Source organism: Columba livia, chromosome 4 (assembly GCF_036013475.1).
Source record: "Columba livia isolate bColLiv1 breed racing homer chromosome 4, bColLiv1.pat.W.v2, whole genome shotgun sequence".
NCBI classification, from domain to species: Eukaryota; Metazoa; Chordata; class Aves; order Columbiformes; family Columbidae; genus Columba; species Columba livia.
Genome location: NC_088605.1, coordinates 25,190,273 through 25,213,961, shown reverse-complemented (window position 1 = coordinate 25,213,961; position 23,689 = coordinate 25,190,273). Strand labels below are relative to the sequence as shown.

The following is a 23,689-nucleotide window of genomic DNA, read 5'->3' as shown; positions in this document are numbered from 1 at the left end:
AAGCTCATGAGGCAAGATAAAGACAGCTTAATAAGTGAAGAAGAAAAAATAATACCAAAAAAAATCAAGCAATGCTAAGACAGTCACTGGCCACCTCCCGCCAGCAGATGGATGCCCAGCCAGTCTCTGGCTGGGAGCAAAGTGAGAAACAGAGAAGGTCTTGGCCCTGTGCAAGCACTGCTCAGCAATAGCTAAACTACTGGTATGTTTTCAACACTTGTTTTGGTCACAGATGTAAAACACAGTACCTTACAGGCTGCTATGAAGAAAAATTGACTTTATCCCAACCAGACCCAGTATAGCCTCTTAGTTTCCAAACTCTCCTAATGTTTATCAGCCCCCTAATCAAGAGGTGGAGCTCTTGTCACACAGTAACAGTAAAGTTTGTGCAAGAGCTATATATAGGATGTGCCTCCACTACAGCACTTTCAGGTAGCGATTCACCAGCCTTTGTTCCAGCTGAGGTGGTCCTTCCTCTATGCCCATCATTTCATGTTGTCACCACTGCTGTGTCTGGCTAAGCAGCCACCCTCTCCAGGTGGGACAGGTCTTCCCAGAGCCTGGCTTCTTCCTGGTCCACAGCTTCTGCCATGACAGCCCCCTTGAGCCAGCACTTCAGGTCACCTCCAAGTCTTCCTTCCTTTGCCAGACTCTGCTTGTTTCATGGCTGGATGGTTTTGGTTGGTGAAGAGGCTAGTCCTCTTGTTCTTATCTATTTTTGACCCGTTTTCCAGGAAGGAACATGTAGACCTTCTTCACGGTCTTCCTGTGGTACTTTTCCCCACTGCCGCTGCTATTAGTATCAACTCCTGTAAACACAAGCTGCGGTGCTGCTTTTTCGTGGCTTCACCTCTGGACGTCAAGCTGTATTGCCCCTGAGCAGACACCTCACAGAGCCTCGAAATTCTCCCAGTTAGGCAGGATGGGTAGTACCAGCCTGAGTACCTGTCCGGGGCTGTCATCAGCAGTTCTTCTGAACTTCACTCCTGGAGTCGCTTGCCCTTGGCTTTCATCGGTTGTTGTGCTAGTACTTCAATCCTTGGGGTTTGGTGGTTGAAAGGGAGAAGAAGCCAGGACATGAAAGCAAGTGGATTTAGTAGTGTGTTTTTTTTTTTTCCTGAATGCTGACAAATACACTTTCCTTTCGCTTCCTTAAGATTAGTCATATCTGCTTGAACACCTTGTATGCCTGTAGTAACTCCTGATTTATACAGCAGGATGAAGATCACATCACATTTAAATAAAAAAATACTACAGGTGATTCATCCCAAGCTTCCTTCGGATTTTTAAGAAGTCAGTCTTTTCTGATTATGGTTTATTGTACAGTTGATCAAAATGGCAATTCATTTTGACACAGATTGTGTCTTGTTACTGGTGTGCCTGTAAAATCTCACATTTTGGCATGTTTTCCTGGAACCTGTTTGAGAATCTTCCTCTCCCCAAACACATGCGGCTGGTTCAGCGATTCGGCAAGGAGGACGATGGGGTTGTCATGACAACCAGTTGCATGCTGTGAGAAAAGATGATGCCAAATGAACAGCTTTGGCTGTTTATCACTCCTCGTTGAGTAATGTTCTCCAAATTAGACAGGCTTGTCTGATTTATAATTACTTGTCCTAGTGGCTTGCATTTTTGCTGCATTTGTTTCTGAGATAGCATTGATGTTTCTTACAATGATGCTCAGATGTGACTACCTGCTGACCATCATTACTGTGGATTGTAAAAGTAGGTGGTACCATCAATTATGCTGTACTGTGTGCAAAGCAAGAAGAAAACTTGTCTTTGGGGTCTATTTCTTGTTAAACCTGAGCAGCTTAAACACTTAAACTTGCACATTGAGCCTACTACAGGAAATAAATGGAATAAAAATATTAGTTGCCTGTGTTCTTTCTATTGTGCTGTTTAATGGAGGGTGCTCATTTAATTTTGTTTGCCTTTGCTTATCAATACAATGTGTCTTCCCCTCTCTTCCTGTGCTTCCCATGGTTTTCAGTGTGCATATGGGCTGGGGGAGGAATATACTCCCTTTAGGATCAAGTCCCTGATCTGCTGAAGTCATTGGCATCTTCTCAAGAAGACTTCAGTTTCTCTGGCTTTCTTTTTGTCTGTTGATGTTTTTGGTGGTGTTTTGGGGGATTTTTGTGGGATTTTTTTTGTTTGGTTTGGGTTTTGTTGTTTGTGGGGTTTTTTTTAATTGTTTTGTGTTGTTGGTGTTTGGGGTTTTTTTGGTTTGTGGGTTTAGGGTTTTTTTGCTTTTGTATAGGCCCAGAAGAAGAACATCTTTATTTCATGATTTTGGGAGTTCAGATGACTACCTTACCTTCAGAAAGGGAAGGAGCTGGATTGGATTATGTTCCTTCTAGATGGGAGTGTTGAGATTTGTTATTGAAATGATGTGATATATTTCTAGTCTTTATCAAGAAGAGATCCTGATTAATTTAGCACAAGCACAATGACATACAGCCAGGTTTTTGTGCTAGATGGGTGATAAACTAACTTATGACAATGGTGGGTGGAGTATTTGGTTTGTTTTATACTGATAAATACGGTTTGCAAAGCACAGTGGAGAAGCCAGTTCTGTAGATAACAGAATGCAATACATAGAAAATCAAGTATCTTGCTAATATTCTTCTGTTCCACTGTTGTCATAACACCACATCATCCCTGATTGAACATTTTACTTCAATGTGTTCTTTTTTTTTAAAGAAAAGAGCAATTATTGTCTCAAAACTTTAACATAACTTGCTGTTAAATTAAGAGTATTGTGCTATCCTTTGCATTCCTGCTCTTCCAGAAACCACCTCTGTAGCTTTTGCCGTTCGCTTTCCGTCTGTATTTGTTTCTAAATGACTGCCTTTGGCCTTCAGTGAACGGTATTTCTAGCTGCACCTCTAGAAGAAAGCCTAAACTAGTTAAAAGCTGCTTAGGTTTCATGGCATTTGATCTCTCTAATCATGAAATATCCACTAATTACATCAGCAGAGAATGGTGCTGATGTGGCCAGGGTTGGCAGCTGGAAAGCTGCGTTGTGTTTCGGTAGCGGCTGTGCTGTTCGCACCTGTTGTGATGCTGCTGGTGCCACCTGTGCTTGGCGAGTGGCGACCCTGCCTTGCAGGGGATGCCTCTCACCAGGAAACAGTTTGTGGCATCACAAAATTATGGGAAAATAAATGGTCTCTATTTACGGCACAAGTTTGTCTGCTCTGAAAGATCTTGCTGAATGCTGTAGTTTTAATTTCTGTTTAATTGAACAAGGGGTAAGGAGTGATTCACAATGGCAGCGGTTTGATTACTATCCTTTCCTTTGAAACAGCAATGAAACAAGTGATAAAAATACTAATCTTGCCAAAGAGCTTGGTTACTGATTACATGTACTCTTCAGTGAATTAGTTATATTGTTTATCACAATCTCTTCTCAATTTCATAACAGTTTCCTAGATCAGCCTCAGATAGTAAAATAATTTTGGCTTGAAATAAAAACATAATTACTAACATTTCTAATTATTACACCAAACTTTTAGTATCTGAACAATAGCTACAGCATGGAATCTATCACTGCTCTATATCAGATAATAGGCAAAGGCTGACATTTGGAGAAGAGAATTACAAACAGCAATATGTTACATTATATGGGCTTTATCCTATCTTCTTTGGAATACAAAATGTGTTCAGGAAGCTCTCCTAGCCAGAATTACCAATTGAATGTGGCTGTGCTTATGGTTTTGTGAAGGTACATCTCCGTTGCTGGTTGTTTTAAAAGAGTGAATTAATAGTTTTCATTTTGTGTAATGGGCTTAATTTTTCCAGTATTTTTGAGGCTTTAACTGCTCTCTTCAGTGACATTGATACTGGGATGCAGGCTGTATCTGTTGGTTTGGTTTGGTTTGTCTTCTATTACAAGCTCCATGTTTCAGCCATTCAGACAAAAATTCAGACACAAACATTTATTTATGAGTGAGACTTGACCAGACAATTTCAGCAAGTGGGAATCTTTTCAGACTGTTTCACTCCTTTGTGCATTTATTAAAAATGAAAACAATTATTTATACATTTTAAGTCAATCTTTCTCTGGTACTTTTCTAAAGCCTTACTGGCTTTTTGTCAGTTACTTCTTTATCTTTATTTTAATTTTGAAAGAGAAGTAACTAACAAATTCCCCATTTGGCTTTAAAGGGGAATGGTAAGGCATTTTAGGTGCTGCCCTCCCCTTGGGCTCTCACTTCTGATTATTTTGAATTTTAATCATTTTCCCATGCTTTTAAAAATGTTCCTGTCGTGGCTGTGTTGCTGAATCTCTGGAGGGATGAAGTGGAGGTTGTGTGGTGAAGTGCAGCAAGAAGATTCATTTCTCTGCATTCTGCAGAGACCAGCGCCAAAGGCTTTTGGGGAGCAGCCCTGTGCTCCATCGTGCTGGACCCCGTACGAAGGGATTATAGCAGCAGCTCTACACAAGCTCCACAGGTAGAGGGGAAGGATCTGGTTTCCTGAGGAGGGCGGTGGAGGCAGGAAAGCCCAGTGGAGTCCCCTTTTCAGTTTCCCTCAGATGAAGCTAGCTTCTTGTTGTAAATCACATCGTTGATGTTTTTTTATGTAATCTTCCATTTTAGTCCTCGAAATACCTCTTCCATGTCATTTTAACTGTAATCTTTTTTTGCCAGAATTGTCCTATACTTCTTCCATAATAACGTCCCTGTGAAAAGCCAGTTTGCAGATCTTCCCCCATATGGACAAAACCTTAATATCTGTCATGAGTGAGACAAAACTCCAACTGAAAAATATAAGTCCTCATTCTGCAACTTGTCCTTTCACGTCAATCTGTGTGCAGGAAAGACCAGCTGTGAACTTCTAACCACATTGACCTTTAAGCCGGCAGTGCTGCATTTCAGAGGCTGGGTGGTGGCAGCTCACACGTGTCTTGGGCAGGATTCCAGGGAGCAGCTCACTGAGGAGGACTGGCAGGCGTGTCAGAGCCAGCGTGGGCAGCTCTGGGATCCAAGGTGGCCACCCTTGCTAGTCACAGCTCTCGTGCATGCCAAGTTTGGACAGGGATAGAGAGCAAGGTGAAGGGTTGACTGCAAGCTGACTGCCGAGTCTCCTGTGGTCAGGGCTGAGTTTGGACTTATCTCCAGAGCATACGTAGGCAGCAGAGCCACCCTGTTCAGAAGGGTCTTCCTCCAGAAAAAGAGATGGCTTTCGAAGGTCTGCAGTGCTATGTAAATCATGACACCTGGGTAAAGGCAGACCTCATTCCTTTGCAGAGTTGTGAATTGGTTACATCTTAAAATGGTCTTTCTACCAATAAGAATTTGAGTCTCTTGCTATAGAGAGAAGTTATACAGATAATATGAATCCAGGTTTCTTGAAAAAACCCAAGAGAAGTGTCTGCATTTTCATACAGCTTAGCTACAGTGGCTCTCCTTATTCTAGTTCAGTATTGTTTTTCTTACTCCTATTGCTTTATGCATTTTGTATAAGAAACGTCTTACAATAGAGCATTCCAGGAGATCATGGTTTACTGTAATACACACGGTAGGTAAACCAATGTCAATACAAACTATACATTCTTTTTGTACATCATGCTTTAAATTTCTGTAGTAAACCATGCTTTCTGTTGTATCAGAGCAATAATACTGTCAAAACCAGAGCTTTATGAGTAACCATGTGGTCCTGATTCATTGACCTTTCATCAACAAATCAGTAAAGAAGAGCAGGGAAGAGGCCAGTAGATGCCAGGTAGAACTTCACTTACTGGGGATGACTGGGGAGGAATCTGAGCAAAGTTCCTGATCACCATAAACCATCTGCCATTGAGGAAACCTGTTGGGCTTAGCCATCCACAGACCAGAAGAAACCATTTCCATGGAATATTTTTAGCTCCAAAACCCTGCAGACATAAGTGAAGTTCTTAGTTTCAGATGAAGTCCAGTATGTTCAGTTCTGTTTCCTCCTGAGTTTGTTCCATGCAAGTTACTTGATGCCACGTCAACAGAATTGGATTGATGTACAGATACCTGCTGCTTTTCTCCCCATCTTGTGCCTGTCACTTTCTCTTCTACAAGAAAATTGGGATTCAAAAGGCCTGCATGTAACAGGAGATATAGATAGATAGATAGGTGTAGTGACTTTGTTTTATTCTGGGCACCAAACACTGCCCTGATAAGGGACTATTCTTACACCGGCCTGTGTGACAAAAATTAGATGCTTTGACTCAGTGTCGTACCACTGAATGCAGTTTCGTTCTCAGCATTTTGAACAAGCAGTCTTTTAGATGTTGCAAGTAAATCCAGTGCAGGTTGATTGGTGTGTATGGGGGTTTGTTTTGTTAAGATGACTTTAATTAGCAGAAATATATGCTCTGCTACCATGCATTGAGAAGCATGTGTGAAGAGGATAGAGTACAGCACAACTCCAAATATTTCTTTGTATTCTGTCAGTTAATGTTTTTGAAGCTAAACTTTATTAGAAGAACTAGTTTATCAGATGGTGTTAGATGGCTGCTGTATTAGAGCAGCTCTTTGGTAAGTAGTGTATTTTTTCCTCTCTTTATAGGCCAGATCAAACCAGGCTTTGTCACCTTACTTTGAGCCTCAATATCAGCATGTTTTTCTGGTGTTCATTTATACAGGAACTGTACAACAGCAGCACCAGCTGTGCATCACTTGCACCAGAGGCAGACCCAGGGAAGCACTATTCGTGTATCAGTAATTATTTTTTTTTTCCTTCCCTGTTGCCAGCAGATATATGGAGTGATCATTCATTTCAGACAGACCCGGACTTACCACCTGGCTGGAAAAAAATCAATGACATTGCTGGGGTCTACTACTGGCACATACCAACAGGAACAACTCAATGGCAACGTCCTGTATCCATCCCAGCAGATCTCCAGGGCTCGCGAAAAGGATCGCTTGGTTCCATTACGCCGTCTCCTACTCCAGAAACTGAGGTAACATACTGTATTTTCTTAAGGGTGGCATACTGGAAAAAAAATGGAAATAACTTTATGAATTTGCAGGTTTAACTGTTAGCTAAACTGAGCTTTAGAATGTGGGGCCGAATAACATCCCAAAGTGTAGCTATTTGTTTATAGTATGTCGTAAGTATCCATTTTCTATATGCATTTTCTAATGGCTGTGCCTCATGAAACACCCTAAACTTTGGATGTATAGGGTGAAGTCAGACATATTTCAGATAAATTAGACAGCCAGTACTTGATGAATATGAAACTATTGCAGTTCTGTAGCATGCACTGGAGTGTTGCTACATTACATGGGTATAGGATACATAAAATTTTTGCACATTGCAGCAGTCTTTTGGCTGGAGTCTTTGTTTGCTCGTCCTTCTTGGTTCACTTCATAGAAATATCACACGAAGATACACGAATCTTCGTTTAAGACACTAGTTCTGTTACAGGGTAGTTTCCATTGAATAAACACAAAGTATTCTCAAGTGTCTCTTAACATCTTGCCAGTACAAAATATCTGCACAAGTGGATCACTGTGTTGCAGTCAGGATGAAATTCACCCTTTCTTCCGCTTTTGCTGAAAGAGCAATATGTGATACCGCCTTTTAAATTAAACAGGGGGTTGACTGATGTCATGTAAGTAAAAAAATACATTATTAGAAAGAAGAGTATGCTTCAAAACATGCAATCACTTTGTTTTATTATGCTGGGAAGACTTCTGTGGAGTTAAATACTAATATAAAATCAAATAGTTTTGAAATTTATTCTTTTTCATACTAACTTTTCAGAGGAAGGTCCACAGTTTTATGAAATCAAAGGAAGTCTTTGTACTAGTTTTGAGGTTTGGATCAGGCAATCCTTAGGTTTTATTTATTTATTTTTTAAAAATAAATTTAGATACGAGATTTCTTCAGTTCTTGATTTTGTTGATATATGCACCAAAATAGCTTAAGGGAAAGTTAAGAGGAGTTAAGGGCATTCAAGTCTGTATTACCATCTTGACCTTGAAACTTTTATCCTGTATAGGCTTAAACGTGCACATTCTTGTTCTCTATTTTAGAAAGATTGCTCCCACATGTTCATAAATGCTACTCATAAGGTTTGCGAACTTGACCACAACATGTCAGTTTTAGTTTACATCAGTCAAGCTCCCGTGGAATACACGGTGCACCAACCACACTGGAAGTTATTTCTGAGAGGGTTCACAGAGAAAAAGCAATTGTTATCATTCAAGTAGAAAACAAGAAAAAAAATCCAGAAATGCAGAGTGTAAACTGCTGCACATGCTCCCAGGATAAATTCCTGTAATGTACATGTAAGTGATATAACTTCACCATTAAATATTTTTCTTACTCTAAAATATGGAAAATAGGGCTTTAATTAGGAAGTTGTAGACATCTTTCACAAAAACTCAGAAATCAGTGTGGTTGGTAAATTGCAGGGGGAAAATACGTATATTAATTTCAAATGTTTTTCTACCCCTGTTTGAAATGTATTTTTACAATTAAAATTTCAGACATGATGGTAATGTGGCAGATATCCCTTTAACCTTTCTGAGTTTTGATTGCTTTACATGAATAATTTGTGGTTATAAAAAGTTATAATTAATTCTCAGCAATGAAATGTACAAACTATAACAATGTAGATTTTAATACAGTGTTAAGTAAGACATTTGAGGAGTCACTCTAAAATACCATGTATGTGAATACATAGAAGGCTTACCTAGGTTTTTTGTATGGCAGTTCTAATTCAGCAAGGCATTCGATCCAACAAAGATATATACATATTCAGTTCTGTGGCAGTATCAAGACCATGTACCATGATATAAAAGATGATACAGAAAATAAGTGAGTTTCCAAATTTGGTATTAGTATGTTATTATATGGTTATTTTAATTGTGGTTGTAGATGAAGGCATTTGTCTCTTGAAGGTTTCTGCATTCATTGATAAGCATCTTGCATACCATTATTTAAACAACACTGACTTTTTGACCGAGTGGTTATTAAGATAGCATATACAATACCAGCAGACTTGCAGTAATGGAGTTCAAAACGAGAGTGTGAACTGGGCTCAGGACTTTGTGCACTGCCAAATTCTGAAACTGCTACAAAGAAGGGGCATAGCTGAAGTTATGATGAGAACTGCTAGGAAAAGTCTTGTATTTCTTGAAATCCACAGATGTTGAGCTTTCTTAAGTGAGCACTAGAGAAAAAATCCTTTGGGATTCAGCTGGTTCTGAGCAGAACCCTGCTGCAGAGCAGTAAGAGGGAAATAAGCCATGGCGTGGGGTTATGAGATATAGGGGTAGGTAGTGAAATTATTTGTATTCTAGATTTAACAGTGTCAGCCACTGTGGCTCTTCGGGCTTTCATCTCTCTGCAATCAATATGTGCCAGCACCTAATCATCTCCAGGTCACTTGCAGGTGATACTGGTTTCAGTCCCTGTTCACTGCACTGCAGCCCTGCTCCAGGTCCACCCCTCTCCTTCCCTGTGAAGGATTAACCTGGATGTCTGTGATACCATCACTTCACAAAGGATGTGGAATTCCAGGTAGAATAGAGGCCCCCAAACACTTCTATCCCAGTTGTGGCGGATGGCTTCCAGCTCCACGTTGGACCATGCATGAGCTGCTGTGCTGCCGGCGCCCTCAGTGCGAGTTTTGGAAGCCTGTGCCCCAAGATAATCTGCTTTGGAAGGGCTGGTTTAGCTCATTCCTGTGTGCTGGAGTTTGTATTGCTTTCTTCTGAAAAGGTTGGGAGATAGATAAGTTTTAGACAGATTAAAGAGTATAATTTACTGTTGAAGACTGGGGTTGGTCCCCTGTACTCTGCATTGGTGAGGCCACACCTGGAGTATTGTGTTCAGTTCTGGGCCCCTCAGTTCAGGAAAGACATTGAAGTGCTGGAGCGGGTCCAGAGAAGGGCAACACGACTGGTGAAGGGACTTGAACACAAGACCTATGGGGAGAGGCTGAGGGAGCTGGGCTTGTTTAGTCTGGAGAAGAGGAGGCTTTAGAGGTGACCTCTTCACTCTCTATAACTACCTGAAGGGAAGTTATAGCCAGGTGGGTATTGGTCTCTTCTCCCAGGCAGTTAGCAATAGGACAAGGGGGCATGGGCTTAAACTCTGCCAGGGGAAATTTAGGCTGGATATTAGAAAGAAATTCTTTACGGAGAGAGTGGTCAGGCATTGGAATGGCCTGCCCAGGGAGGTGGTGGACTCGCCGTCCCTGGAGGTTTTTAAACTGAGATTGGACATGGCACTTAGTGCCATGATCTAGTCAATGGACTGGAGTTGGACCAAGGGTTGGACTTGATGATCTCTGAGGTCTTTTCCAACCCAGTTGATTCTGTGATTCTGTAGTATTTCATAGGCTTCCATGAATCCATAAAATATACTTTTATCTTTATCACATTTGCCTGTGAAGCATCATTTTCTGGTCTTGAAATAAGTTTATTTGGGCTATTTCAGCTTTTGGGTTTCTCAAATCAACATTTTGGAACTTTTTTTTACCCTTTGTCTTGTTTGTTTGTTTTTTTTGTTTTTGTTTTTTGTTTTTGTTTTGTTTTAATTTTGTGTCCCTGTCTTTTTAACGATGTGACACATAGGAGCTTTGCTTCATTTGGTAGAATGTGGCTCACAGCTGAGGGCAGTCAACAAAGAACAGATCAGGTCAGCCATTTTTATGTTGTAGCTTATTCTGGATATTTAGCATAAAGAAAAGCGGTTACTATTGTTGAACAGAGAATCAGAAAAAAATGGTTAGGGAGGAACAATGCTGCAATACATACAAATGGTAAAAAGGGTTTAAAAAATGCAAAAATGCCCTTCTTTTGCACAGACTACAAGGCAATTTTTCTTTCACAAGATAATCAGTAAATTTCAATTCAAAGCAATTATGGGTTAAGCATTATGCAAAAATCCTGCAGATTTAACAAAAATGCTAATAAATGCTAAATATGGATGACCTGGAACATTCCTTCCCTTCCTTCCCCTCAAAAGCATGAAAATTTATTTTGGTTTCGCACAGCTGATTGAATTTGACTTTGTTTTAGATGACTCTTTTCTCCTGTGTGTTGCTAAATTACTTCCTTTGTGCATCTTTGGCTTTTGTGACATTCTCTTCCAAATTGCAGAGATTTTGCAGCCACTTTTGCATTTTCTGTGCAGAGAAAAAGCCATAGGGCTTAATTTTCAATAAGAGTTTCTTTGAGATCATGGCAGAATTTGGTGATGTTAGCTGTGTCTTCTTAAAGCCTGACTCATCCCAGGCCTGGATCACTACTTGAAGTTCTTCCATAGGTGACTTAAGCACTAGCAGCTTATAATTAAAGATGAAGGACTTAGTAGGAAAAGCTAATAACTCTTAATTCAAAAGCATATATGGAAGATTTGCTCCTGGAAGTTGTTTCCCATGAATAATTCCTCCAGTGGGGGTGTCCTGGATAGAGATGTCCACCCTGCAATTTGATATATTGTGCCACATTAATAGGTACCACTTTATCGTAGGGCTGAGCTGGACAACCTGGGAGAGCTCATTTTAAAAGAGGCCACTAATTACAGGAATCCTTGATTTGGTGAAGACGCAAAGAGGCGTCTGTGGGCCTCTTGGTAACTGAATCTCCTGTCCCACCTGGCTCTCATTGGGGATTTCTGACCTTGTGGGGGAGGAGAGGGGCAGTTCTGACACCAGGTGCTTCTGCCAGGCGTTACAGAGAAGGATGAACCTCAGGTTGCTGTTGTGCTAAGTGCACTGCTACTTGCTTGCTTGTGCCGGTGAATGCCTCTGAAAAAATGAAATGGAAAATGAGAGGGTGGGTGGTGTTTTTGGTTTTTTGTTGTTGTTTTCTTCTGTTTTGTTGTGGTTTTTTTAAGCTGCTACATTACAAAACAACTTTTTCAGCGAGAAATCTGTCTGCACTCCTTCATAATCCTCATTCCCTTTAATGTCCTTTTCTTGTGCTTTGTCTCTAGAAAAATTTGATTTTTACCTTGTATGTATCTTATCCTTGTATATATCGTTGTGTTTCAGTATTTCTAGTTCAAACAGTGTTAGTGTCTTAACAAAAGTGCCAATCGAATGGAAATCCTAATGTTTCCACTTAATTGCTGTTTATGAAAGGCTGTAGCAGCTGTGGCCAACATTCATATTCAGATTCATTTTGCTTGCTTTTAAGACCATAGTTAAAGAGTAGTTTCATTGTCTGTTCCTAATTTATATTAACTTCCCTTGTTTCAATCATTTGTTTTGGTAAGTAACTGTTAGAGGCATGTCTTCTCTCCCCTTCCCTCCAAATGCCATGATATAGTGGAGTAATTAGTTGAAGTTTGAGGTAATCTGTTCCCTAACCCATCCTGTAAATATCAATGCTAACAACAGTGTCTTGTGTTTTTTTTCTTTTTTTTTCTTTCTTTTTTTTTTTTTTTTATCAATGTGCTTCTTCCTGTGTGAATAATTATGTGTCTAGAAACAGCCATGGAGTGATTTTGCTGTACTGAATGGGGGAAAGATTAATAGTGACATTTGGAAGGCAAGTATATTGTCAGATTTTAGAACCTTTGATACTATTACCTTTGTTTTTTGCATGGCAGTGGCTGTTTTTTTTCCCCTTTTGTTTTTCCATGAATGTCATCCATAACCTAGGCCAAAGTGAATGGGGGTACTGCTAGGGATGTTTAGCTCACAAACATGCTGCCTTCTGATCTTTCCACTTGGAATGGATTCAGTCTGAACTAGCAGGGCAATTGCCATGATGTTACGAGTAAGATGCCTGCACTGAATGAACTGCAGCTTGGGAATATATGCATGCCTCTTTCTAACTTCAGCCAGAAATACTGTCGCTTCTTTGCAGGCAGGATTTAGTTTCCCTTTGAAATAAGAAATAACATGGTGATGTACTTAATACTAAATTAATAGCACCTAATACTAGCACTAACAGCACTGCCTTTATCTCTAGGATCTGCATGCAGCCACTGTGAACCCAGACCCAAGTCTGAAAGAGTTTGAAGGAGCAACGTTACGCTATGCCTCTTTGAAGCTCAGGTACAATGACTTCAAAAGTGCCTGTGGAAAAGCCAGCTCCATTTTGTGCTGTGCTGTAATTTTTATATGATTTTTAAGATTGATTTTTGTCGTCTTTTTTTTTTTTCTGCAACAGAAATGGTCCACAATCTGATGATGATGATTCTTGTAGCATCAACAGCGATCCAGAAACCAAGGTCTGTAAGATGATCTACAATGGGATAACAATTAAAAATCTGCAGTTGTAAACAAACCTTAAAGGTGCAGAATGCCTCCTAGGTTTTTAAATTAACTGTATTCCTGTTCTTGCACAATGTAGATTGATCACGCCAGACTAATTCCATCAAAGGAATTTGCAGATTTAAAGCTTTGTTCAGTTTGCTCAGGAAAGTGTGACTTCCTTTAAAATCACATAAGCCAAGAAACTGAATGTTACAGCTCAAGGTTCTACTGCTCAACTGTAACAACTGACCCCTTGCACAACTGAGTTTTCTGTCCTAAGTGAGAGAGGACTCTGTTGTTTGTCACGGCTGGATTGTTTCCTGCAGCATTTGGTGATAGAATTTGCTCTTTATTCTCGAGTTTGTCCCTTTTTAAAAGTACTCTTCCTCCTTGTTTTCGTGGCTGCTTGAACTAGCAGCTAGTAACAAGGAAGTTACTTTTTAGAACAAAAACCTTTGTATTTTAGAACAGAGAATGCAACCTAGTTTGAGGATAAAATTCATAGATAAAAATGAGACCATTATGTGAACAAGCACCATAATTAAATCAGAGCCTTCACTATTGTGATCTAAGGTTTTTGAGGAGAAAGAAGTAGCAGGAGGTTTTGAATGCTTGTATCCATATCTCCAGATTTGTCTTGTGATGGTTTTGCCTTGTGCTTTCATCCATTTTTAAGGATGTATGTGAGTCTCTCTAATTGGAAATCCAAGACATTTAAATAAGTGTTTTGGCTGCAATGACTGACAGGATCAGAAGCTACTTACGTGCAGGAAGACAGTATGTAACAGAGTTAATAATTATAATAGCATCAATAATGTATTTTAGGAGAGAAAACAGTCTGATCAGGGTACTTAAACTTCTTTGTCATCTTGATTATTTGGCTTGCGTTGTTTAAATCAGATGTGAATAAATGTGTTTTGCTTGGCAGGCTGGCAGTTGAAAAACAAGGCTTTCAGCTGCGCTTGTTACAATGACAAGCACTAAATTCTTAGCACGGTAAATAGAGTTGGAGGAGTGATGTGCATTCGGTGCCAGTCCTCAGAACCAGAAAGCTGGTCCTTTTAAGATAAGCCCTACCATATGGAAAGCATTATAGGGAGACAGTATTTTGATATGTCTGACTCTTTACCAAATGGTTTGCAGTGGGCAGAATTAGGAGCCCTTCCTGCATGGAGAAATGTGGCAGTATTTGTGTGGGCAAATAACTCATGTCATCATCAGCCTTCCCTCTCTCACTGCTTAAACTTCAAAATTTATGGAGCTGATACCCATCTGGTGTCTGTGAAATGGGTCAGTGACAAAAGTTTGTCCTCTTCTGTCTGTCACAGCTGGTTTTGTTTCTCTGGTTTAGGCAAAACTGTGCTGATGACACTTAAATGGGTAGTGAAAACCAGGCGCTGAAGCATTCACAGAAGTGACTGAGAGGAGCAAGACAAGATATGGAGAAGAAACTATTCATGTTTGGGCGTGTTGTGGTGGTTTTTTTGGTGGTTGTTTTTGGTGTTGTGTTGTTGTTTTTCCAAATCGTGTGAGTCAAAGCACCTTGCTGTGGTCTGTCGCTGCCTGGTGGGGTGATGTTGTGCGTGGTCCTGCGGGTGAAGCTCGGCAGAGCTTGTTGGCGCCTCTGCGCCCAGGACAGGAGCAGCAGCTGCTGCGTGGCTGAACCCCTCAGAGACGGGAAGTGGTCCAGAAACAGCAGGGAAGTTCTTCATGTGGGGAAAATGCTCCGGGATCTTTAATTCTCGTATGCGTAGGGGTGTGGTAGATGCATTCCTTGCTATCCCATTTTACCCAAAATGTTGCAAGACTGAAAGAAGTCTGGTAGGATTTGAAACTGATGACCTGAGACTTTTTTCATTGTTTGTTCCTAATTTGGAAAATTAGGGGGCTTTTAGGTACTTATGCTCTCCTCTGCCACGTGATGTGCCTTAACAAGATTTGATTGAAGCTTGCTTTTGCGTGGCAGCAAGCACAGGTACATTTTCTTCATTTCAGCATAAGAGAAGGAAGCTTTTTTTAAACTCATTAAGCTCTTTTGGAAGGATTTGTTAAAATGAACTTTGTTTAAGATCATTTAGAGATCTTAAACCTATTTGTGACAGTGGCCAATACATTTGAAAAAAGAAAAAAATTGGATTTCCTCAATGACACCAAGTAATGCTGCCCTTCAGCAAAGGGAACCATGCCACCTTGTGGAAAGATCAAGTAGTTGTCTTCCCCCAGAGTCTGTCAACTTCTGCAAAGATTATAGCACTGCCAAAATGGCAGTTTGGGGAAAAGTGTGCCATATAATTTATGTAATTCGTGTAAGAAAAGCGATTTATGCAACAACATAATTAAGCATTCAAAACTGTCAATAAACAACAAATGTTTCTCTCTATATCACGTGCGTAAGATGCAGTTAGGAGCTTCATATCCTCGGCACCTTGATGCAGGCTGCCTGCACAAGGCCATGAAAGAGAAGGGGAAGCAGGAGAAAGGGGAAAATGATTACATCCACCTTCTTGATTTCAGTAATTTATTTTGGTAGGAATTTCTTGAAGAGATGGTTCATTGTGCTTGACAAAGATCTAATTCTGCATGTGAGACATGCACAACTGGAAATGAGTTTTGAATTGGTACTTCCCAGGAGACAGATCGTAACCTTCCTGGTTAATTTATAGAGCAAACTGTGCCTTCCAAATTGAGTTTCAAGGGTGGTAGAAAGATGCTTTTACCAATCCTAGACTGTAAATTCCTCTGAGATGTCTCTTTTTACAGTGTTATAGAATATGATGGCCATGTGTAAAAGTATAGAAAAATGCTAATTTTCTTTTTGTGGTTGTGCAAAGAAACTGAACCTCCTGGGAAACCTGACCCTGTGAATGGGATGAAAAATTGAAAGCCTGTGTGACCCAGTTTCTCCAAAATCTTTTCAGGACTGACCTGTTCACCCTGACATTTGAGCTTGCCTTTATTCTCTCCTTTTAAATGTGGTTTTCTGCTAAGGCTTAAATTAGTCTTTCAGTGTTAAGCATGGATTTTCAAATTACCTGTCTAAATTAGACTGTTAAGTGGAGCTTCGCTTTCCAGCCTTGCCATTTGAGAATAGTTTCAGCTATAGATATGTGTCTAAGAAGTACTAGTACTAGAAGTACCTGATACTACCTGTGGAAGTACTAGGCAGTTCCTCCAAAAGTCTGTTTTCCACTTTAGAAACCAGTAAATATGCAGGATCCCAAAAGAACGGAGAAGAAGGAGACTATTTCCAAGAGGCGTAGAGGTAGGAGATGCTAATAGCAGGTATTTAAATTTAATTACTTAACTGTAAGTGAATTAAAACACATTTGAAGACATGGTGATGAACTCCTATGGAGTACCTGGGCATTAGGGATTAACCAGTTGGGCTATTTGGAGAGATGTGAGGGGTTTTTCTGACAAGCTGACATCTCAGACCGCTTGTGGCTGTTGTTAAAGTGGCCTGTAAATAGCTCTATTGAGATGATTTTACAAAATACTGTGTGCTCCCCAAAGAGTTAATATCCATCTCTGTGCTGCTTTTCTTGCTATGGAGGCAGGTATGTGTTTTTTGGAGACATCCTAAATTTGCTTGTTTCTGGTCTTCTCCAGAAGCAGATATCCTGGCTAGACGCAGGACCGTTAGTAAATAATCAACGTGTCTCCTTGGTGATGGGGATGAGTCTGATTTCTGATGCAAGCGAAGACTTAACCAAAGAGGAAGAGATTTTTGCCTTGTCAAGTAATTCCAGGAAGGAATCATCTTTTCACATTGAAGTCCATAATTCTCTCTCACAGAGTAGCTTCTAAAATTATGGGTGCAAACAGGGAGTATTCAACATTTCCCAGCAGTTTCACAGTCCACCTCATGCTAGGTGTAATCTTCTCATGAGCACCTGAAACACTACAAAAAGCCTCAGTTCAATTTATTTCAATTAAGGGACTTGATTAGTGGACTCAATTCAATTAGTTAAATCCAAAGAGTTTATTCCATCTTAAGTCTTCTTACAAAAAAGTTTAAAAGAAAAACCAGGTATCTTCAACAGTTTTTCTTCCAAAATGGTACTTCTGCTTGTTTTTGAGTAGGAATTTGTTTTGTTCAAAAATGATCCTTGTTTTTCATTCCCTAGGAAATAGGGCCTGTTACAGGGGAGCAGGCTAGAAGAAATCTTGAAGCTGTTCCTTTATCCTTATAGGGAGCCACACTATATAATCCCATGTATTTCAGTTTTCTTCTTAAACTTTTTTTTCCTTGACGACTCTCACTGACAAACTGATTCAAATATTGCCCTCCTTTGGTCAAAAACCTAAACTTTTTAGGCCCATTTTTTATTCTCTTATTCTATGTTTTGCATTCTTCTAGTGCATTTATAGCAGGTAGTTATGTCTCTTCTTCAGCTCAGCTTCATTAAAATAAACAAGTCAAGTGCTTTTAATTATTCATAATGAAGCTAGGAGGGTTGCCACCTTCTGAGTCCTTGTTTCCTTGTCTGTTGTAGCAGCTCTGTGTTTTCTGTCTTTTCTTTTAACCGTGGCCCATCAGATTTGTTACCTTGGGTGGAATTTTTCCAGGGTCACATAGGGTAGCTTTACAATGTCCATATTCTCTGTTGTAAAGTTCTTGATGCATAATTTCATTTACTTTTTCAACTCCTGACTAAGTAATCATTTTATTTGCAACTTAAACCATAATTACAATCAGTGTTTGTAAGTGATCTTCATACGAATGAGCAGAAGAAAAGTTCTGGTCTTCATCTTAACAACTTGAATAGCACCTTAGTCAGAAGGGGGGAGTTGGTTTGGTTTTGTTTCAGTTTGTTTTGTTTTTCAAAGAACCTTCTTGCCAATAGCTGAATGTTTCTTATGAAGAGCAAAATCTTTTATTTTGAGAATTAGCCCAACCAGTGTACACATAGTTCATTTAACACTAAGCTGCAGCCAGTCGAAAACTAAGTGCACATTTGGAAATGCTGATTTTTTTGCATTGATTGGATAGCGTAGAAATGGTTTTGAAAAATGCAGGGAAGCAGATTGTATTCAGTGCTCATACATCTTCCTTAAATTGTGTTCTGAAGTATTTAAAATAAAAACTACTGCAGAATAAGGGTTCAGTAGTTTTAAAAAAAAGGTCTCCTTTTGGTGTTGGCTTATTTTAGGCTTTCAGAGGGAAGAATGATAATCTGGGAATAAAATGTTTTTAAAAACTAAGAAACAAAACAAAACCCCCAACCCCAAAAAACAAAATAAACATTTTAGTGGAGCTTGAAGAGGTTTTTTTCCTTGTTTCTCTCAAACACAAAAAGGTGGCCTTAGTTCCTTCCCCCTCCCACCACCTGGACAGTCATTTTAGTAGCTTTCAAAAAAACACATCTCCTGTTTGAAGCATCCAGTGAATAATCAAAGAGAGGTCAGTCTTGACAATCACAATAGGATAATAAATATTTATCCATCTTTCCATTCTTGCAGCTTCTGGGTAGCACTGAGGGGTGATGGGGACAGCAGTTTTGGAACTGGCTGGTTCTGAGTTGAGCTGTCTGCTGTGGGCAGGGCTGAGACACCTCCCAGCTGTGGGAATGGGGCAGGTGCTCAAAACCATTCTGCTTTGAAAGCAGTTTTAGAAATAGCAGAAGCAGCACTAAAATACATCTCACATACTAAAATACATCTCTTTTTTTTTTTTTTTAGTGTCTTCTTCATTTTGTACATTAGAACTTTTGCGGAGTGTTTGCTCATTCATTCTCTCTCCGTGATTGATATTTATTGCTCTTGAACTCTATTTTGTCATTAGGTGATGTTACAAGTGATAATGTCATGATGTGAGCAACATCATAATTTAGATTTCCATGTAGAGGGTATTTACTTCCACCTTGTCCCTAAATGGACTCTTGTTTAATCAAATATGGAGGTTGGTCCAGGGCAGAGGAAGACACTATTTTTCTCAAATCTAAGCTATTGACTTTTTCAATGGTATACAGAGCTAATAGTTATAAGTATAACAGCAATATCTGGGATAACATAGCTTAATTTCTTTAGATCTTCAATATTTATAATTTGATCCTGCAAAATGTTGCTTATCTTTCACTCTTAGAAATCTCAGGTATCTCTGGGGTCTTAACTAGATGTGAAGCTGTCATGCAGGATCAGGACATGGGTGACTGAACAGTGGGAAGGACAGAGAGGGAGAGATTTTACTTGCAGCCTTCCTTAGAAAAATATGTTACAAAGCCATTCCTCATGTGAAGAGGATGTAAACTGCTTTAAAATTTACCATTAATTTCCAGGGTTTTAGTGCAATAATTATGTGTGTCATTTTGGAGCATTATCCATATTTGATTTATTAAGGTATACCATACAAAAGGTTTGCATTGGGATATTGGGATGCTGGACTTCTACAGGATTGGGAAAAGATAATATAATATATAAGAACACTTTCTCCCCCAAATCAAAATACCTTATTTGCCTTGCTCTTAGAGATTTTTTTTCTTGGAAGAAGCTGCACTTCCTAATATTTTAATGTTTCTTATTTTCAAGTTATTTTAATCCCAGTTTATTCTCTGCTCTGCGGTACAGCACGGTAGACTTTCTGGGTCAGAAGTACTTTGTGTAGCATTGGTGAAGGAGCCCTCAGGAGTGGACAGAAACCAGGGGAAGGATCATTCCTCATCATACTCGTGTCCCACAGGCAAAAGGCTCCTGTTGCCATTCTGCAGGTGGATGGATTTGGAGCACAGGCAGCTCCCATTTGGCTCAGGCTCTGCTGGTGTTGCTGGCAGACCTCCCCATCAGCTCGCTGGCATCTTTGCGAACACAGTGCAGAGGTGATCGCTGCTTGTGGCCCTTCGTACACCCCTCTGGAGACCAACCATCTCACCTTTAAAACAATATATAGCCTCTGTCAGCTCTGGCTTTAGAACAGCTGGTCGGTCATGAACTGCCTCTTGAATATCTGGTCATCAACTGGCTGCTACAAAATTAACTGTTCAGATGATATTTTTGTATTTCTCTTCAATTATTTATATCAGCTTGCTATTTTAGGGTGGCTAAGGGAGTAGCCTGTTCTAATCTGCAGCGTCGTGAAGTTTACCATTCTATTGCGTAGATTTTATTTTTTTTAATGGAAAGAAGTATAGACTACATACTTATGTGTCTATATATATGTTTATGTATGTTATAAATGTTATATATAATATATACACATTAGAAAACAGCATGGTACAACCTTGGTGTGTTATTTGTCCATTGTGGACCTTATGAAAGATACATTTATGGATGAAATCAGTTCAAAAAGCAATTAAAATGGAACATTGCATTGAATGATAGAATATTATTTAGATAGCTCTAGCCAGCATGTGTATTTATTTTGGCATGAGTTTTAGCTCTAAATTTCACTTTAAAGGAACAGAGGTCGTGCTTGGCAAAATTTCCTGCATTCTATCAAAGAGAAAAGGCAGTGGGACGTAATATTTACCTCTTAAGGGCTTTAAAAACGTGAGATATGCAGTCCATCATAATGTCACGATGCTTCTACATGGGTAGGCATTATTCCATATGCTTGAAGACAATTCCTCTGTGGTGTGGCAGGGAGGCAGCGTGAGAGTAAGTGGATCCTCAAAGGTGGGAGGCTCACCAGGGCTCAGGATTTTTGGACTCAGGATTCGCATTCATTTGACTCTTTTCCAATGGGTGGAAATCAATCGGAGGTGATATAACCTCATTGACTTTGGATCGTGTTGTCAACATAATTTCTGCAGAAAAGAAATTACTCTTAACAATATTGCTTCTAAAGACATGGAATCCTAACTCTAGGGAAGATGGAAGATTTTTCCCCATTGATTCAGTAACGTCAAGAGTTCATCTAAAGGTTTTTTCTTTTTTTTTTTTTTTTTTTTTTAATTTTCTAAGCTGAATGCCATGCATATTACCTTTGAAATTACCACACTACTAAATAAAGTGCTGCTGGCTGCATTAGAACCACTCACACGTATCAGCCTGGAGAAGAACCCTCATCAGAGAAATACAGCATTTAAGGTCCAAGTGCATTAGTTGTTCAGAATTGAATGCACATGTTCTTTCATGCCCTGTAAGCTCCTGCAGGGCTTGTCTTTACTGATAAAGCATATGTGTGTTTGTTGCAGAATAATGAAACCTGCTTGAGTTATCTGAACTGATAGGCCCTAATTTGAGCATCATTGCAACAATCATCCTTTATTAGTTTCTGGTGAAAAATATGAGTGCGTTTTCTTCACTGAGGAAGCATGGTTTTTACTTCACTGTGTTAAAATGAAACCCAAAACACCCTTGATAGCTTCAAAGTAAAGTCCATAAACCCATTCCTGTAGGATGTGAAGTCAAGGTATCTATCTGCAAAACATCTAAAATCAGAGCCTATTCTTTACTGAGAAGACTGGAGAAAAGTGTAAGGTGATTTTAATTTATTCTTCAGAACTACATCTAGCAAAAGGGTTTTAGTAGAGAATAATAGTGTCCATTCCATTTATGCTCAACTGTCTCAATTTTTTTATTTGATTCAGAAATACAGTATTGGATAAGAAATTGGGATTAAAAAAATCTTGAACCAGCACAATTGTTCTGTAGCATTTTCTTGCCTTGAGAGAGCAGAGTTGACCTCTGGCTGTGAGCCAGCAGGAGCCACTGAGACAGAAGCATTAAACTCAAAACAAGAGAGGGACTTTTGTCAACCTGCACATTGGAGCCTGCGAGTCTGGAAAAAATGAGACCGTAGTGTCTTGGAGAATGAGTAAAGGGACTGTGAGAGCAGGAAGTTCCATCTTGACCCGCTCTAGTGGTTATTTTACAGTATTTGTAAAGCACTCATATTTTATTCCGCAGAAGGTTAGTTTATAATGATCTGCTTGAAAAAGCAGTTATTAGTGGGTTTCTGAATTCTGTTGTGATCTGAATATCTGTGTGCTTATTTTGTATTGCATGCATATTTTCAGCAATTCAAATAATACAACATGAGCTGCAACAGAAAGCTGGAAGCGTTGAAAAAATCTTATTAGTATGTTTTTGATTCTGCATTTTGAATTTTTTGTAATTAAGAATCTTTACATGACAACTGTCGGTATTTCTCTGAGAAAACGGATGCAGTGCAGTCTATTCATGTAAATTAAATGAATGTGTTTCCTGGTTCATTAATTGCATCAGATCTCTTTATTCTTTTGTTACTCAGTTTACCTTTGATCATCTCCAATATATTCATCTGGAATCAATGCAAGCTTTCTTGGTGTGTAGCAGGCAAATATACTGGAGCATACTTCTTTCTTGGAATGGAGTAGCTGTATTTTATAATACTTGATCTTCCAAAGCATGAAATAATCCGATAGTTTGGTTTTTTAAAATATGTTAAAGAAAATCTAAGTGGAATTTTCAAGATTGTGTTGGCTGCACAAAAAGCAGTTAATTATATGATTTACATGCTGTGTCTCAGGCACAAACCTGCTCAGTGGTCTGTGATAAAAGGCCTTATTAAATACTGTAATGATTTACATATGTCTGCAGGCAGATATAACCTTTAAAAAGGGAAAACATAAAGGGAAACAAAGGGAAACTTCTCAAAAAGTACTGTAGGCTCTGAAGTAGAGGAGAAATTAGTAGCACAGATTTAAATCATCAAGACGAAAATACTGTAATGTAGATGTTCGTGGTGGCTGCCAACAGCCGGGTGATCTGAAAAACTATCATTCTGTGGTTTTGTAATGTATGTTAGTTTGCTGATGTTCTAATCCGTTTGCTCCCTGTAATGGCATCTTTTCTAGCTATGCCCTTATGGTCCATCCAGTTTCCAATAGTACTGTGCCATCTCTCATGTGTAATTGATCTCTTGTCCTCTGTCTAGCAGGGGCTTGTATTTGCTTTGGTTTCCTTTTTTTTTTTAAGGTACATTCTTAGCACTACATGAGGCAACAGCTAGAGTGTGGCATTTGGTTACATGCAGAGATTTGGCACAGTTCTGCATACCTGTCAAAGCTCCTTCTGGAGTTCCTTGTGGAAAAACTGCTCCACCTGTGGCAAAGGTTCTGCAATGCCAAAGAGCAGAATCATTCATCCCTTCAAACCCAGAGATCCCCAGCTTTGGGCCGTGTTTCAAATCAGAACTGCACTGCGAGGGGGGGTTACAGATTTGTACAGAGTTTGGATTACAGCATTTATGAGTTTGATTCTTTGGCTACAGAACATCAACCCTGGAACATTAATTGAATATGCAGCCATGCAGACATATGTTCCCCAGCACTGTAAAACTGAGCAGTGACACCTGTGTTCTCATTTTGTTCACCTGTCTTTTCATGGGGCAGTGTGTGATAAGGTGGCCTATTTCCCTGTGTAGTTTCTTTGCGCGATGTCTTGTGTAGCTTAGCAGGAAATGTGAAGTCTCCAGTCGAGATGAAAACACAAGATTATTGACATACCATGGTTTAAATGACATTTTTTCCTTCACTTCTCTCAGGCATGCAGTGTTTGTGG

General features: G+C 39.5%; 1 protein-coding gene and 1 long non-coding RNA gene across 26 annotated transcripts in view; one reads left to right on the top strand and one right to left on the bottom strand.

Moving 5' to 3' along the window:
* The window catches only part of APBB2 (amyloid beta precursor protein binding family B member 2), a 181,440-nt gene that overhangs the window by 106,634 nt on the left and 51,117 nt on the right, over positions 1–23,689 (top strand). For 7 of the 25 annotated variants that reach the window (XM_065060744.1, XM_065060738.1, XM_065060745.1 and 4 more), the window contains 4 exons: positions 6,735–6,943; positions 12,432–12,494; positions 12,921–13,006; positions 13,122–13,182. In XM_065060744.1, coding sequence (XP_064916816.1) covers positions 6,735–6,943; positions 12,432–12,494; positions 12,921–13,006; positions 13,122–13,182 — 419 coding nt within the window. The remainder of the gene's footprint in view (positions 1–6,734; positions 6,944–12,431; positions 12,495–12,920; positions 13,007–13,121; positions 13,183–23,689) is intronic. The other 18 variants (XM_065060749.1, XM_065060759.1, XM_065060756.1 and 15 more) reach the window with 5 other exon arrangements.
* Positions 6,844–9,460, bottom strand: LOC110357899 (uncharacterized). Its single transcript, XR_002411879.2, has 3 exons — positions 9,361–9,460; positions 8,684–8,754; positions 6,844–6,975 (listed from the first exon to the last, which is right to left on the bottom strand). It is a non-coding gene; the product is annotated as an uncharacterized LOC110357899 (long non-coding RNA).